At 37.2% G+C, this 14,342-nt stretch overlaps 2 protein-coding genes across 2 annotated transcripts in view; one reads left to right on the top strand and one right to left on the bottom strand.

Annotated features, from left to right (window-relative positions):
- Positions 1–3,847, top strand: LOC115452041 (protein unc-93 homolog A-like). The gene is made up of 6 exons (XM_030180482.2): positions 1–131; positions 646–1,374; positions 1,715–1,981; positions 2,378–2,641; positions 2,842–3,034; positions 3,198–3,847. The coding sequence occupies exons 1-6, from the start codon at positions 30–32 to the stop codon at positions 3,221–3,223; spliced, it is 1,581 nt and encodes a 526-aa protein (XP_030036342.1). The 5' UTR covers positions 1–29; the 3' UTR covers positions 3,224–3,847.
- A 4,723-nt stretch (positions 3,848–8,570) lies between these two features.
- LOC115452039 (proline dehydrogenase 1, mitochondrial) overlaps positions 8,571–14,342 on the bottom strand; it is a 45,782-nt gene continuing 40,010 nt past the window's right edge. Inside the window, exons 10-13 of the mRNA XM_037436718.1 lie at positions 14,260–14,340; positions 12,473–12,583; positions 11,872–12,034; positions 8,571–11,086 (exon numbers count right to left, since the gene is read on the bottom strand). Of these exons, the coding sequence (XP_037292615.1) occupies positions 10,881–11,086; positions 11,872–12,034; positions 12,473–12,583; positions 14,260–14,340 (561 nt within the window). The 3' untranslated portion in view covers positions 8,571–10,880. The remainder of the gene's footprint in view (positions 11,087–11,871; positions 12,035–12,472; positions 12,584–14,259; positions 14,341–14,342) is intronic.

Here is a 14,342-nt window from a genome sequence, read left to right on the forward strand (position 1 = left end):
GATGAGCCGCAGGTAGTGGTGGCGGTCGCATGGGCAGCCTACCTGACCTGACGGAGCGCTCGCGGCCGGTGGTACGCGCCGCCTCTCGCACCGTGTCCGACCCGCATCGACACCGCGCAGTCCTTACACAGGTAAGCACAGGAGCTGGGATATTCATGGATTTACCGACGTCACACAAAAAACCTTATAATAAAGAATTAATGTCTTCCCTGATTGCCATCAGTATTACTTATAAACTAGTTTTAGCGTTAAGAGGTGATTAAGAATTGCTTAAATAGCTGTCAAAAACATCACCGATTTCCTAGTTTAGACCTTTTTAAGAGGCAAGATGGCCGGTTTTGACTAACAGCTGATCGAGTAAATTTGTGTTTTAACTAAGCATAGCCATGCGGAATTTTTAAAAGTTTAAATTATTTGTAACTTAAGTCTAAAGTTGGTACCAAGTTGTAATCTATTATTTACTAGTCGTGCCATCTTCTTCGACGGCGAGGAATTTTATTTGTATTACTTAACCATTCTCCACCTAATTTCAATTTTCAAACATCTCAGTAGTCTTCTATTTTTGTGAAAATACATACGAATTAAGTCGGCTATAGTACTATAATATTAATTATTACTACATTTCCAATTTTATAATTATTTCAGATACCAGTGAGCACGATATACAAGAAAGAATGGCCGTGGAAGAAGCCGAAAGCACCCATCCGAGTAGCAGCGCCGGCCATCGCGCCTCGCCGGCGAGACTCGGCCGCGTCCTCCGTAGGGGCCGCGTCAGTACGCCGACTCCTATCACGACAACCCCCCAAGCTCCCGAAGCCCTTAGTCCAGCGATTCTCACTCCTCTGCGTGTCCAGTGGCCTTTGCGCTACAGCTCTTCACCCATTCACGGCCTTCGCTGGAGCCGAGGCCGGTTCCTTTCCCCTAGCCATTATGCACACAGTAGCGGCAATAACAGCCCCCTTCTCACCACTTATACTGCAAAAGACTGGTACGAAAGTCGTGATTACAATCGCTCATACCCTTGTGTGTCTTCTTCTGACAGCTCATACAGTCGCAACGCCATTAAGTGTGTTGCTACCTCTGTATGGGCTTTGTGGGGTAGCTCTGTCTCCAATGTCTCTCGCTTTAGCAGCTTCCGCGACGTCTCTAGCACAAGCGGCTGGTGATGAGTGTAGGAGGAAGGTGGCGCTGCGAAGGGCACTGCGCGCGCTCCGAGCGGCGCAGGATGTGGGGCTCGTGTTCGGGTCGTTGTTGCTGGGTGGCGCTCTGATCATCTGGCCGGAGCAGATCACGCCCCTGACGCCTGCGCCGGCTAATGTCACCATTCCGAAGCTGTCGCCTTCGGAAGAATATTTTTTGGAAGATGATTACGAGGTAAGTATCAAAGCTATTTATTTGTTCCATGAATATTATTTCTGCTAAATGATTGCACTGCAATTGCAATGTTCAATATTTTATACGATTGACATAAGTAGATATGCTTTTTGATGGATTAAGAACGTGGATAAAACAAGTTTAATTCCACAAAGTTAATTAGTAAAAATTAACTACTATCTTTAAAAACCCTTTCGTTTATGTAATAAATAAAAAACACTGCAGGATAAACTAATCAGCCGAACAACCATGTGTTTATAATCCCCTTAAGTAAAAATTATAGCAAATTCACTTTCTATCATCGGGTGCGACATTATTTATAAGTCGGTTTCATTTCCAGGAGCAAACATGCGGTGCTTCAGGCTGCCCTGACACTCAATCTACATTAGGCACAGTACTGAGCGCTGAAGGGCGCCGAATACTGGTGGCTGTGTGGGCAGCCTTAGCCCTGGCGTCAGTAGGGCTCGGAGTGTACGGGGCGGCGTCGACGCCAGCGCCGCCGCCAGACGCCCGCTCTGTGGCTAGAGACCCCCGGGCGATTCTCGGCGTGCCCATGGGACTGTTCATCGGACTACAACAGGGATTTATTTATACTTCTTATTTAAAGGTAAATAATCTGATAAAATATATGTATTTATTTATACACTTTATGTACATAGAAGTATTTAGACGGACTTTTTTTATTTAATTTTGTTTATTTATTATAAGTTCTCCAAAGTTTTACTGACTTAATACCAGAGAAATTTTCTAACAGTCGATCTTATTTTTTTCTCTTTTGTTTTTTTGTTATATTTTTACGCTAATTGAAATGATATAAAAACTGTCATTCCAAGTTTTTTTTCATCTTAACGAAATTTATTAACAGGCACATTGTTGATCTGGTAAATAGGTATTTTGATAAGAAAATAAACTTTGTTTATAAACGTTATTCCGACAGTTTATTTTCTAATAATAACCCGTTCAAATTAATATTTTCTAAGACAACTAACAATCATGTCCACAGTGGTACGGAGTGTGTGTAGACGGATGGTGGTGTGCGTGGCGAGCGCTGATCGGCGCCGGTACGCTCCAGGGCCTCGCCGCCGCCACCCTCAGCATGGCAGCAGCGCGGGGACGGCGCGTCGCCCTCGCTGCAGGTGGAGGCGCGGCCCACGCGAGTCTTGTGCTGGCATTACTGCGCTGGCGAGCTGCAAGAACTGATCTTGCGCTACCTGCCCTTGCGGCTGCGGCTTGGGGCGCTTGCGCATCGTTATGGGATGTTCTACAGGTCACAAGATGTAAAATTATGTATAGTTAAAATGCGATTTGGGTTTTACCACCTACTTAACTTTTTTTCAAGTCTTTCTAAAGCATAAATATAAATAGGTAAAAATTAAGATTGAATAATATTGTGGATGGTAACAATTATGCGAGAAATAGTACATCGTTTATTTGATCTAGTAAATAATATATTATTCATCCCTGCAGGGAGGCATTTGCATCGGAGGGCCAGGGTGGCGAGGGCCCTGGTCGGCGGTGATTTGCGCACGGCACGCAGGTCTCGCGATAGCGTGCGCGGCACGTCACACCTTGTGCGTACGTGCGCAGCTGCCTGCGCTCGCAATAGTCCTCGCCATCGCCCTGGCCACGCACATTGCCCTAGAACTTAGATTACGAAGAGGTAAATAGCACTTTATTTATTTACTAATAGTGACGTAACACAATTCCCTCTTGTTTCCATGAAGACTAGTAAATATTTTAGACAATTATAATTTGATAATCACTTTAGACATATTAATTATAATGCCTGGATAATTGTTTATAACGTGGTTGGCTCTTTTTAGGTGAAACAAGCCGGCACAGATCCTAGCGAAGACCCACAGCGACTCAGCTGGCCTCCTTGGGTCCGCCGTCGGACGCGGCGACCGAGGAGACCGAAGCGAGTTGCCATGTGATCAGTTAATAATCAGAAATAATGAGACTCTACCAAGAATCTATATTGTTTCTAGTAAACGGGAATTGTGTAAAGAGATTCAAGGCCTGCGATGTTTATATGTCATATTTCTCGTTGACTGAAATACGGTTGGACACTTTAAATCAATAGGTTTAAAGGCAATGGTTGATCGAATTCAGGTATTTTTTATTCGGCAGGTACGCGATGGGCAGACATAAATGTATTTTTGTAACTAAATCTACGATGATTAGGTATTTGTGACGCAATAAAAATGTATACAATTACAATAAGACTTTCATCTATCGAACTTATATATTGTAAGAAACTGTTCGCTACATATCTTGATATAAAACATTTCAATAGACAAAATTTTTATCCTTAGAAATTAAGTTGGGAGACAATTTCAAATGTTCAACATTCAAGTTTTATATTCCTCTGCAAACGTATTTACATTATAAGAGAGAGATTTTTTATGTCTGACCGTAATATCGCGTAATACACGTTCATGATGTGCTAAAATAAGAAAATAATCTCACCTATATTATGAAAATTAATGTTGATGTTACTATAGAGTATCGATTTTTCTAAACTCATTTTCCTGTTGCAATTTTTATACTATTTAAACTTTGTCGCAACATAGTATAACTGTATTATGTGACCCCCAAATAATATTCTAAATCCGAACCTGCCTTCTACCAATGTCACATCATAAAAGATCACTTTGTAACTGAATATGCACCGGTCACTTAGTATTTTATAGTCTCAGGCTGACATCTGAAAATTTACTTTGATTTGTTAACCCCAAGTCAATAAATAATTAAGTATTATGTTTACCACGCTGTTTAAGTAAGAAATTTAAATAATTGTTTATTTAAAACTAATACTTGATTATAGAAATCTATATAATATATAAAAATGAATCCCTATTTCCCTTGGTCACGCCATCACGCGTGAACGGCTGGACCGATTTCAGTAATTTTTTGTTGTGTTTGTTATTGTCAGGAGAAGGATCTTATGAAAGAAAAAAATTAAAAAAATTGCGCGGATAATTAGAAAATTTAAGAAAACTTAACGAAAATGTTAATTTTATATAACTGTCAATTTTTTGAAATAACTGTCAGCGATTGACAAAATAAGACGGGACAACGTCTGTTTGGTCAGCTAGTATCAAATATAATCGAAAAAGAACCGCTTATGATAGATAATTCTGACTAACATAGCAAGACTAAACGGGTCACAGAGATGCACCGCGAATTCCTGCCTGCGACTCTTCGTTTATGCGAATCTTACTGTGAATTTCTAAAAGTGTCTAGCTGTTTAATAATTATTATTGGACGAAAATTTGATACCGGCAAGGGGTATTTTTTTTTGCGGGTAAGTTTCTCCACTGCATCTATGTCAGCCATTATTCCAAACCAGAATTACCTACCGTGTGTGGTTTTAAAATTTAAAATGCTTGTTGTTATCGGAATCTGGGTCCGAAGAAGAAAAAGCCTTTCAAGAAGCCTTTTTATAATTATTAACGCTAACATTATAAATGAGAATCTGACTTACCGATATGTCTATGTTCTATGTTAAGTCTCCTGTTTCCGCACTTAGCCAGTCCAAATCCTTCCAGAAGCACAGGATCTTTCTGGTTCCTTATAATGCCATTTCCATACATTCTGTTTTCTATTAGAGTTACGGTTTTATAAAGGTTTCTTAGCCACGATCCCTGGATTCAAACACACGGACCCCGATAGTTTAAGCGATAATTGTTCATAACTAATTAACCGGTGAATATTCAGGTTATCACACTGTTGGATAAATTGAATGTTAGATTAAATCATAAATGTATTTATGATAAAAGATGAAATTAAATGATTGTTGACAATGACTTGTTTTCTTAAATCGTTTATTTATTTAAGTCGAAGTTATAACTTTTAATTAAAGATATATACAAAACTGATTTTATTATTATTGGCCAATAGATGACATAAAAAGATAATTATTGTTAGATATCTTTGTCTCATCTGATTTAGTTAAACATTCATCTGGTGAAAATTGTATGTCCGCTTACACTTCAATGGTATAACACCAAGGACAAAATTTCCTATCACATTATGATTTTGCGAGAAGAGGTTGTATTATTTTTTTTACGGACCCACTATTCAGTGCAGCCGAATCATCTATACATAACGTGACCAGACGTCCCGTTTTGAACGGGACCGTCCCTTTTTTCGGTAATCTGTCCCGGTGTCCGCAGAAAAAACTCGGGGACACAAAATTGTCCCGTTTTTCGAAACCGTGCGAAAATTTAAGAGCCGACCGGGCTGCTACTTGACTACAACGCCTACGAATCTTTTCTCTAATGAATAAAATATGGACATCTGAAAAAACTCAGTTACAGATTCCTGTTCTGAAAACGATGTTGATAACTAATGACAATATATAAAAAAACAGCTGTAATAAAACAAATTTGTTCTTCAGACAAATATAAATAAAACTAAACATTTGAATCTTACATAATATTTTTAATTTATAATTATCTAATAATCCAATCCTATCTTATTTTAATAATATTATAAACTAGCTTTTGCCCGCGGCTCCGCTCGCGTTATAAAGTTTTTCAGGCTAAAGTTTTCCGTTATAAAAGTAGTAGTTTCCCGGGAGCCTATGTTCTTCCCAGGGTCTCAAACTGTCTCCATACCAAATTTCATCTTAATACGTTGGGTAGTTTTTGAGTTTAACACGTTCAGGCAGACAGATGCAGTGGAGGACTTTGTTTTATAATATATTTTATAGAACTTTTAAGAGGAACAATCCCGTCATACATCATTGTTGCATAACTCTAACCGTTTACGCAGCGCACGCAACGGAAGCTCTCAAAACTAATAAATTGTCCCTGTTTTTGCAACATGTTTCATTACTGCTCCGCTCCTATTAGTCATAGCGTGATGATATATAACTTAGAGAACTCTACAAACAAAGGGCTATTCAACACAAAAAGAATTTTTCAGTTTGGACCGGTAGTTCCTGAGATTAGCCATTACTGCTCCGCTCCTATTGGGTATAGCGTGATGATATATAGCCTATAGCACTCCACGAACAAAGGGCTATCCAACGCAAAATATTTTTTCAGTTTGGACCGGTAGTTCCTGAGATTAGCCATTACTGCTCCGCTCCTATTGGGTATAGCGTGATGATATATAGCCTATAGCACTCCACGAACAAAGGGCTATCCAACGCAAAAAGAATTTTTCAGTTTGGACCGGTAGTTCCTGAGATTAGCCATTACTGCTCCGCTCCTATTGGGTATAGCGTGATGATATATAGCCTATAGCACTCCACGAACAAAGAGCTATCCAACGCAAAAAGAATTTTTCAGTTTGGACCGGTAGTTCCTGAGATTAGCGCGTTCAAACAAACAAACAAACTCTTCAGCTTTATATAATAGTATAGATACAAAGTTTGTAAAAAGGTTTGGATGTTTTGTATGTTTGTCAGAAGTAAACGCAGAAACAACTGAACCGTTTTGTATAAAATTTTGTATTTAGTTTTGCTTCTTAATTTTATGTTCGGGAAAACGCGATTTTCCGAGTTTTCATACGTGCAACGCTCGGCCGCTGAAGTACAAATTTTCTAATAAGCATGTGTTATTTTTTTCCTTTGTTTTTTTTATGCTTAACGTAAATGTCCCGTTTTGAGACGAAAAATAAATGGTCACGTTATCTATACAGTATACATATTTAGTGTCAAGCATTTGCTATTTGGCATATGCTGACCTAGATCCTATTGGCACTTTCGTGGTGGGAAATACACCATCCACACTGGGTGAGTACCTAACCACTTATCACGCTAGTTACCCACCTAACTATAAAATTGTATTTTCTTTTTTTTGTCCTACCTCACAATAAATCAAATTTATTGTCAATTATGTTTATCACCCAAACTGTAGCCAATAATATATTATTTTTTTCTAGCTTTATTTTCTTTATATTTTAGTCCAAGGACCTATTTGAAAATACGGCAGTGCATGTACGTAAATAATAAACATATACACAAAAATATATAAAGGACAGAGCAACCTTAAAAAATTATCGCAAAACTTCCAATGCATGGATACCCATAAGCCAGCTATTTTATCAGCCATTGCGTTATGATTCGTTTTCCCTTCATACTTCAAACATGGCTTGGACAGGCAAAAATCTTAGATGCCAAATTCCCGAAAAGGTCATATATTTTATTTTGTATATTTGGGACGAGAATCGAATACTGAATGCCTTCCTTACCTAATCTTACTGTATATTATTGACCATTAAAAAAATAAATATGGAATTGACAAAATAATAGGGATTTATATCTCGAGCCAGAACTCCCTTATTGCCTACGTTTTATTATTATCAAATAAAAATGGTTGAACAGGGTGCTAAATAAAAGTCATAGTAAGTATTTAACAGTAACACGATATTTTATTATGCAATGTTAACTAACACTAAATTCTAGTCACGTACCCGTCATACTTGTTGAAACAAAAGTTTTTAACCACTGAGTCCGGTTACATATATATTTTCTTTTAATTTGACCCCCCGAGGGAGATCCGAGTCCGTACCTGACATGTATAGGTTGACGACCACGTGACATAGTACAATGCTTACGCCATTGAATCATAATTACGACAAATATAAACAGTCAAACATTATTATTGTCTATATATTTCATTTCACATCAAGCTGTCAAGTGATGGAATTTTGACTTCTTGCGCTTAAAATACTTAACATCCTAATCCAATAATTGATTCCATAGTATTTTAAAACAACAGACACGCATTCAGTTTATAAGTGGGGGGTGAGATATGCAGAATTTATTGACCCCCCAAGAAATTTGTATTGCACTAATTGAGTAATGATTTTAGTTCGGAGATTTGAATAAAATATTTTACAGCCTTATTAGAATATCGGTTTTTCCAATTCCAAGTGATTTCTTTTGTATCTGTACACAAAATTAGCTAATAGACGATTACCAAAAAATACATGACTTAAAATGTCATAATTTTATTTTCATATATAGTCAGGGATGGAAGTATCCTTAATTGTACTTAAAAAATAAATAAATCAATACTTATAATAACAAAAAACACGATAAACTCAATAATTAAAATAAAACAAAAAGACAAATAATCACGTATAGAGATTTTTAACACTACCTATTCAGTTGTACTGTGATAAGATAGAAAAAAGGAAGGAAATAATAAGGAAACTAAAAAATAAATAAAAGAAACTCATCAAAACAAGCTCTGTCTTTATTAAAGTCTGTTCGTAAAATAAATCTAAAAATAGCATCACAATTAGCGCACGTAAGGAAAATTATAAACAGCTTACAAATTACATAAATGAATTCCAAACTAATAGAAAAATCAGTTTGGTTATATTTTCAAATTCAAAAACAATTCTAGAAATTCGATTATTTTATCGATTATTTTGACAGATCTTGCCGCCATCTTGTTTGCAAATGTCTAAATATTCCAAGATGGCATCCGAAAACTTATTTCACACGACAAAACACTTTAATCTAAAATAGGATTACACAAATACTAATTTCAACGTTAAAACACAGTTACTGTTCCTTCAGTGGTAACTGTCAATTTTAATTTACTCATGTCTTCCGTCCCTTTAATAATTTGTGGCGAAAGAAGACCGAGTATGGACCTAAGGAAATACAAGAAAGAGCCGAACAATTGTAACTTTATGGGAGGATCTACTTGGAAATAAACCACACGGCACTAACTCAATGTTACCAACTAACGAAGTAGGAACTTAACGCAGACGCAATTTGCACATTTATTCTCATGTATGATACGTTTCTAAATATACATTATATATTATTGAAAGGGTTATATCGACATTTGTACTTTACAGTTATACGCTGACAGCTAAATAACAGTTATTGTCACTGTTATAAGAATTGAATTACATGTTCCGACGAAATAACCCTTTCGAATAATGAATATAACGTATTTCAATAAATAACACAAAATTCGATTACCACTTAACGAGATTAATATTAACATCTGGAACACAAAGAAATGCACTGATCGATCCTTTTATGGATTACAGGCGTTTATATGTGCCTTTTATACGTAAAATACTCACTCTCATAGCTAGTATATAGGTACGCCAAATTCATAATGTTTGCTGTACTTTATATATTTCTGTTATGTACCAGACTATATTTAGTAACAAGACATCATATGAACTTAATGTATTTTAAATCCAGGATGTAAGCAGGCATATCTATACACTTATCTATGAAGTGCACCATACTTGGATACTCACGATGCAAAAACCAAGGACATTACAAGCACAAAAAATCCGCCCCGTTAACCCTTTAAGACACATTCCAAAATCCTACTAAATGATTTGACATCTGAAAACAATGTTTATCGTATTGCACGTTATTCCCTATGAAATAAAATTAGGTGTAACGACACGGGTTGTTGAAATCAGAGATTGCTTGATTTTCAACTTTATTACATTCATATTTAGTCCAATAATTTCGTACGTTCAATGTAAACCATATATTACTCCACAATATTGTGATAACAACTTCCCCAACTTTCTATAATATAGGTGTTGACTAGTTATTATCCTCGCAATTATATATTATGAATAACACATCGATTTTAAACCGATCCTATGAGTTACCACGTTATATCGAATAGCATATTGTTATATAACCTAAGTAGTGTCTTGCTATTGGTTTTTAGTTGACCAACGTCCAATAGCAGCTATTAGTGTAGGCCTGTGCTATAAAATGCGAAGTACAAAGACTACATCATGCTACAAAATCGGCTATTTTATCAAGTAGTTAAATAACAACATATTACGCAATAACGTTAAACCCTGTTCTACATTTTTTTTTCGTTTTTTTCGTAGGACGCACATGTTATGTGACTATTTTTATAATTTTTACAACATCTAGTTTAGAATACGAATAACAGCGACCTAATCGATTTTATATTAACACTATAAAATGAAGCCCTGGTATTAATAACAGTTTTCAATAAATTAATAAAAAATACTGAAGCGATCAATACTGCAATTGTTATTTTAAATCATCTTGCGTTCTTTTCCCTTTTATCAATATGATATCAATCTGCATTGGACCAATATGATCTAAGCCCCGAATATCTTCAGTAAAGCAAAGAAAGAAAACAAATACTTAAATCACAGTAATACAATAATCATTAATCATCAATTTCGTGTCTCTAATTCGCCAATTGCTTATACCTAGAATAAGGTGACACAAATTAAGTAATAACTACAAAAATAATACCATCAAAGAACGCAAGATAATGAAAAATAACGATTCACAAATAATGAGCGATTTAAAAACAACGCACAGTTCTACAAGAACTAAAATTCCGTGGCAAAACAACGATAAAAACAGCCGCTATAATCGTTACAACGTTAATAATAACGGTTATAATCGTTATTTTTATCATCTGTACCCTCCGAATCTGTTATCACATCTTTATTCGTTCCCTATATATAAACTGCAACATAAATTAACTAAACAAACGCTAATTTACAATCTAGACGGGTGTGTAGTTGCCAACTGGTTTGTAGAAGATCTGACCGGTGACAACTCTGCGAATGATCTCTTTGAGAAGTAGTTTCTTCTCCTTCTTGATTTTGCTGAGGAATCCTCTGTTTTCATTCGCCCTCCGGGACAAGTAGGGAAGGACTTCGACCACTGGGCCGTATGGAACGTACTTGTAGGCGGAGTAGCCGGCTTGGCCTGCAAATAAATTAATAAATAAACCTTTAGAATAAGTACTAGAATTGTTTTTAGTACCTTTACTCCTGATTGGCGTATTATTGCAATCTTACATTTGTTCGTCAAAACTAATGGCCTTTGCACACGATAATTTTAAACGAGCAGACGACATGCCGCTTTCTTGAGCCCGTTATCGACGCGTATTAGCAGAATGTATGTTTATATGGATACGAAGGCTAATAAACGCACTTTAAACGTACGTTTGCGCATCGTGTGCAAATGGTTGAACTTGCCGAATGCTTTGAGCTTGCTGAGCGTCTTGATACCGTTTAATGTGCATCGTCAGATCTTTTAAAAAAAGTCGTGTGACAAAACTTTATAAGTACCTATAGCATCGTTATCATAGTATGTCATCAGTGTACAATTACATTTTGTAACCAAACTGCCACTTAAGTACTTTAGACACTGCTATTTATGGCAGTGTTAAAGCAACGTTGAAGCCAGTTTTGTTTATCCAACCCGGCCGGTTATAGAAAACCTTTGCCTTATTGGAAACTGGCATGAAATTCCAGACTTTTTATCATAATCAAATTTGGTAATACCCCACCTCTCCCATCATAAGTCGACCGGTGATGATCCGAAGATAGACATCGATGACCATTACCATAACATGAGTAACTGCCGGTAGGCAATGGCTTGGCTGTGTCCCTGGAATTCCATTATTCCATGAGCGGCAAATGCTGCTTACCATCAGGCACACCGCTTGCTCGTTTACCTACTAAGGAAATAAAAAGAAAAAGACATACCGAGCGGGAAGGTGATGTGGTCACACATGCCCAGCAGCTGCCCGAAGCAGACCACCTTGTCCTCCGGCTTGATGTTATGCTCCTTCATCAGCTGGATGGCGTACCGAACAGTGTCCTCGTTGTGGGAGGCCACCATGATACCGAGGCGGTCTTTCTGCTCACCCTGGTAAGAAAATTAAATATTGATGACGAACTCCAAGAATCATAGTATCAGATATATTATAAGTAGGTTAGAAAAAATGACATATCAATATTAAACATTCAGGGTATGGAAAGGAAATTTGATATTGGAGACATAGACTTTGAGTACCATTAGGTCATATTTTATTTAATCAAAGGCGATAAACCATTAAAACATCCAGTGATATTTACTGTCTCACAAACAATATTCATAAACACTGAAGTACGACTTCTGGTTATGAGGCAGTCGTAAAATATAAAAACCAAATTGTACATGTTATATTTGTTACAAAGTAGAACAAGGATGAAAATTGGAGAGTCAGTGATGATAAGAAAGACCCAAAATAATAAAAATGTTAATGATACCGATGGCGTTGATTCTAATGCTGATGATGGCGACGATAATTTGATTGATACATACCTTAACTCGGCTAAGAATCTCTTTAAGGCATTTGTGGAAGGAGGCGGTGGTGGCGTCGACGTTCTCGCAGGTCGGGTCCTCGTAACCCATCGCCGCAGCTCGGGCGCGCTCCTGAGAACACAAAAACCATTAAGAACCCTTACATACATTATTATAAATGCGAAAGTCTGTCTTTATGTTGAAAGTTGACCGGAGGTACGTCTCTCATATATGAGAGTCCACTGCAATGTCTTTTTCTGCCGCCAAGCAGCAGTATGTAGTCACTATTGTGTTCCGGTTAGAAGTACATTGTAGCCAGTGTAACTACTAGACATAATAAAACTTGACATCTCATGTCTCAGGATGGCGAGCGCGTGGAATACCAAACAACACTTTATAATTCAAGGTGTCGGATGGTGTCTCTGCTGTTTACGGGCAGTCGTATCGTTTACCATCAGGCGAACGGCAAGCTAGTCTTGTCATTCAAATCAATAAAAAAAAACCTCCCCTTCTTGGAGGTTAGAATATTTGAATGCATGTTTTGAAGTTTAGGATATTTGAATTATAGCATTTTTTCATGTTTGGATGTTCATAAAACGCAAATGCACAAAACGACCCTGACCTGAAATAATATATAGGGTGCTTTTTATTTTGGCTAGGTACACAATTAGGATTTATATGCAGGATAGGTCATTCACGCAGGCGAAGTCGTTAGCAAGACCTAGTTTGTTACTAATTACAAACGCTTAACCATTTATAAATAATACATTTTACAATGTAGTTCAAATATAATAGCGACTAGCGAGAGTCGTAGTCCTCGGCCGGTCGCCAGAAATATGCCGACCTGTCTAACTGGATAGACATTGGCTGACCCCGGAAAATAGCCCGCCAGAATGTGTCACTACCCACTCAGCGAATTCCTTAATTAAGAGTGCAGGGAGTAAAATTTCGTTTCAGTCTTTCCATTGGAGAAAATACATCTGAGTTATTTTAAAATCGAATAAGATATTTGGCCATGCATTAATAATATTCGAAAAGAAATGAGGCAGTAATTCAAATTTCAAATATTGCTACGTGCAAGAGTAGGCGTAGAGACTTTCCCGCCCTCACACCCACCACTACCACTCCTGTAAGCCAGGATCAGCAGTGGCACGCATTTTATGACACCGAGCAGTGAAGCTCGGTGAGTCTCAGGGAAAACTAATATGTCATTATCCCGCAACGAAAGATTAGGCGTAGATTGGGGATATCACTCCATCTCTTTTTTCGTACGTATCGTAATGCCCGCTGACGTCAAGTGCAAGTATTTCGTTCCTTTTCTATTTGTTGACACTCAACCCTACCACCTAATTTCCATGGCTTATAACTTGTGGATTTTTCACCAGATTTCAATGATTTCTTCTGTTTTTATAATTTATACAACGTACATATTTTATAAAAGTTATAAATAAAAATAAGGCAAATACCCAATATGCCACCGCGCTTGCCATTGATATTATTTCTTAACTCTATGCGTTGAAGTTAGTTATATATCAATCCAGTTGTAAGTACATTAGTTGCACCTCTGGCCAACTCATCGAGCATGAAGTTATCATCTACAGTATATCTAATGCAAATGACTATTATTTTATAGATAAGATGTGTGTATACAAGCGCATCATTGGACGTCCACCTGCAAGGACTTCCTCTGATGAAAGTACTGAACTCAATGAATGCAGAACTCTACCAAAAAATTGGTGAAAAATTTTGGAAGGCCTATATTTAGTTGTAGACATCCTATAGCTGATAATGATCATATTAATTATTACCTGTTCAATGTAAGCGCCCCTCACAAGCTTGGCGCCCCAGTAGAAGTTCTGACGCTGCGCCTGCTCAAGATCTGTTAAGATCT

Source organism: Manduca sexta, chromosome 9 (assembly GCF_014839805.1).
Source record: "Manduca sexta isolate Smith_Timp_Sample1 chromosome 9, JHU_Msex_v1.0, whole genome shotgun sequence".
NCBI lineage: Eukaryota > Metazoa > Arthropoda > Insecta > Lepidoptera > Sphingidae > Manduca > Manduca sexta.

What these genes read in the sequence shown, in the direction of transcription:
- LOC115452041 (XM_030180482.2), top strand. Translation starts at nt 30, where the DNA reads ATGGGCAGCCTACCTGACCTGACGGAGCGCTCGCGGCCGGTGGTACGC. An exon ending in TTTTGGAAGATGATTACGAG is followed by an intron (nt 1,375 to 1,714) that starts GTAAGTATCAAA and finishes TTTCATTTCCAG; the next exon opens with GAGCAAACATGCGGTGCTTC. An exon ending in CGTTATGGGATGTTCTACAG is followed by an intron (nt 2,642 to 2,841) that starts GTCACAAGATGT and finishes TCATCCCTGCAG; the next exon opens with GGAGGCATTTGCATCGGAGG.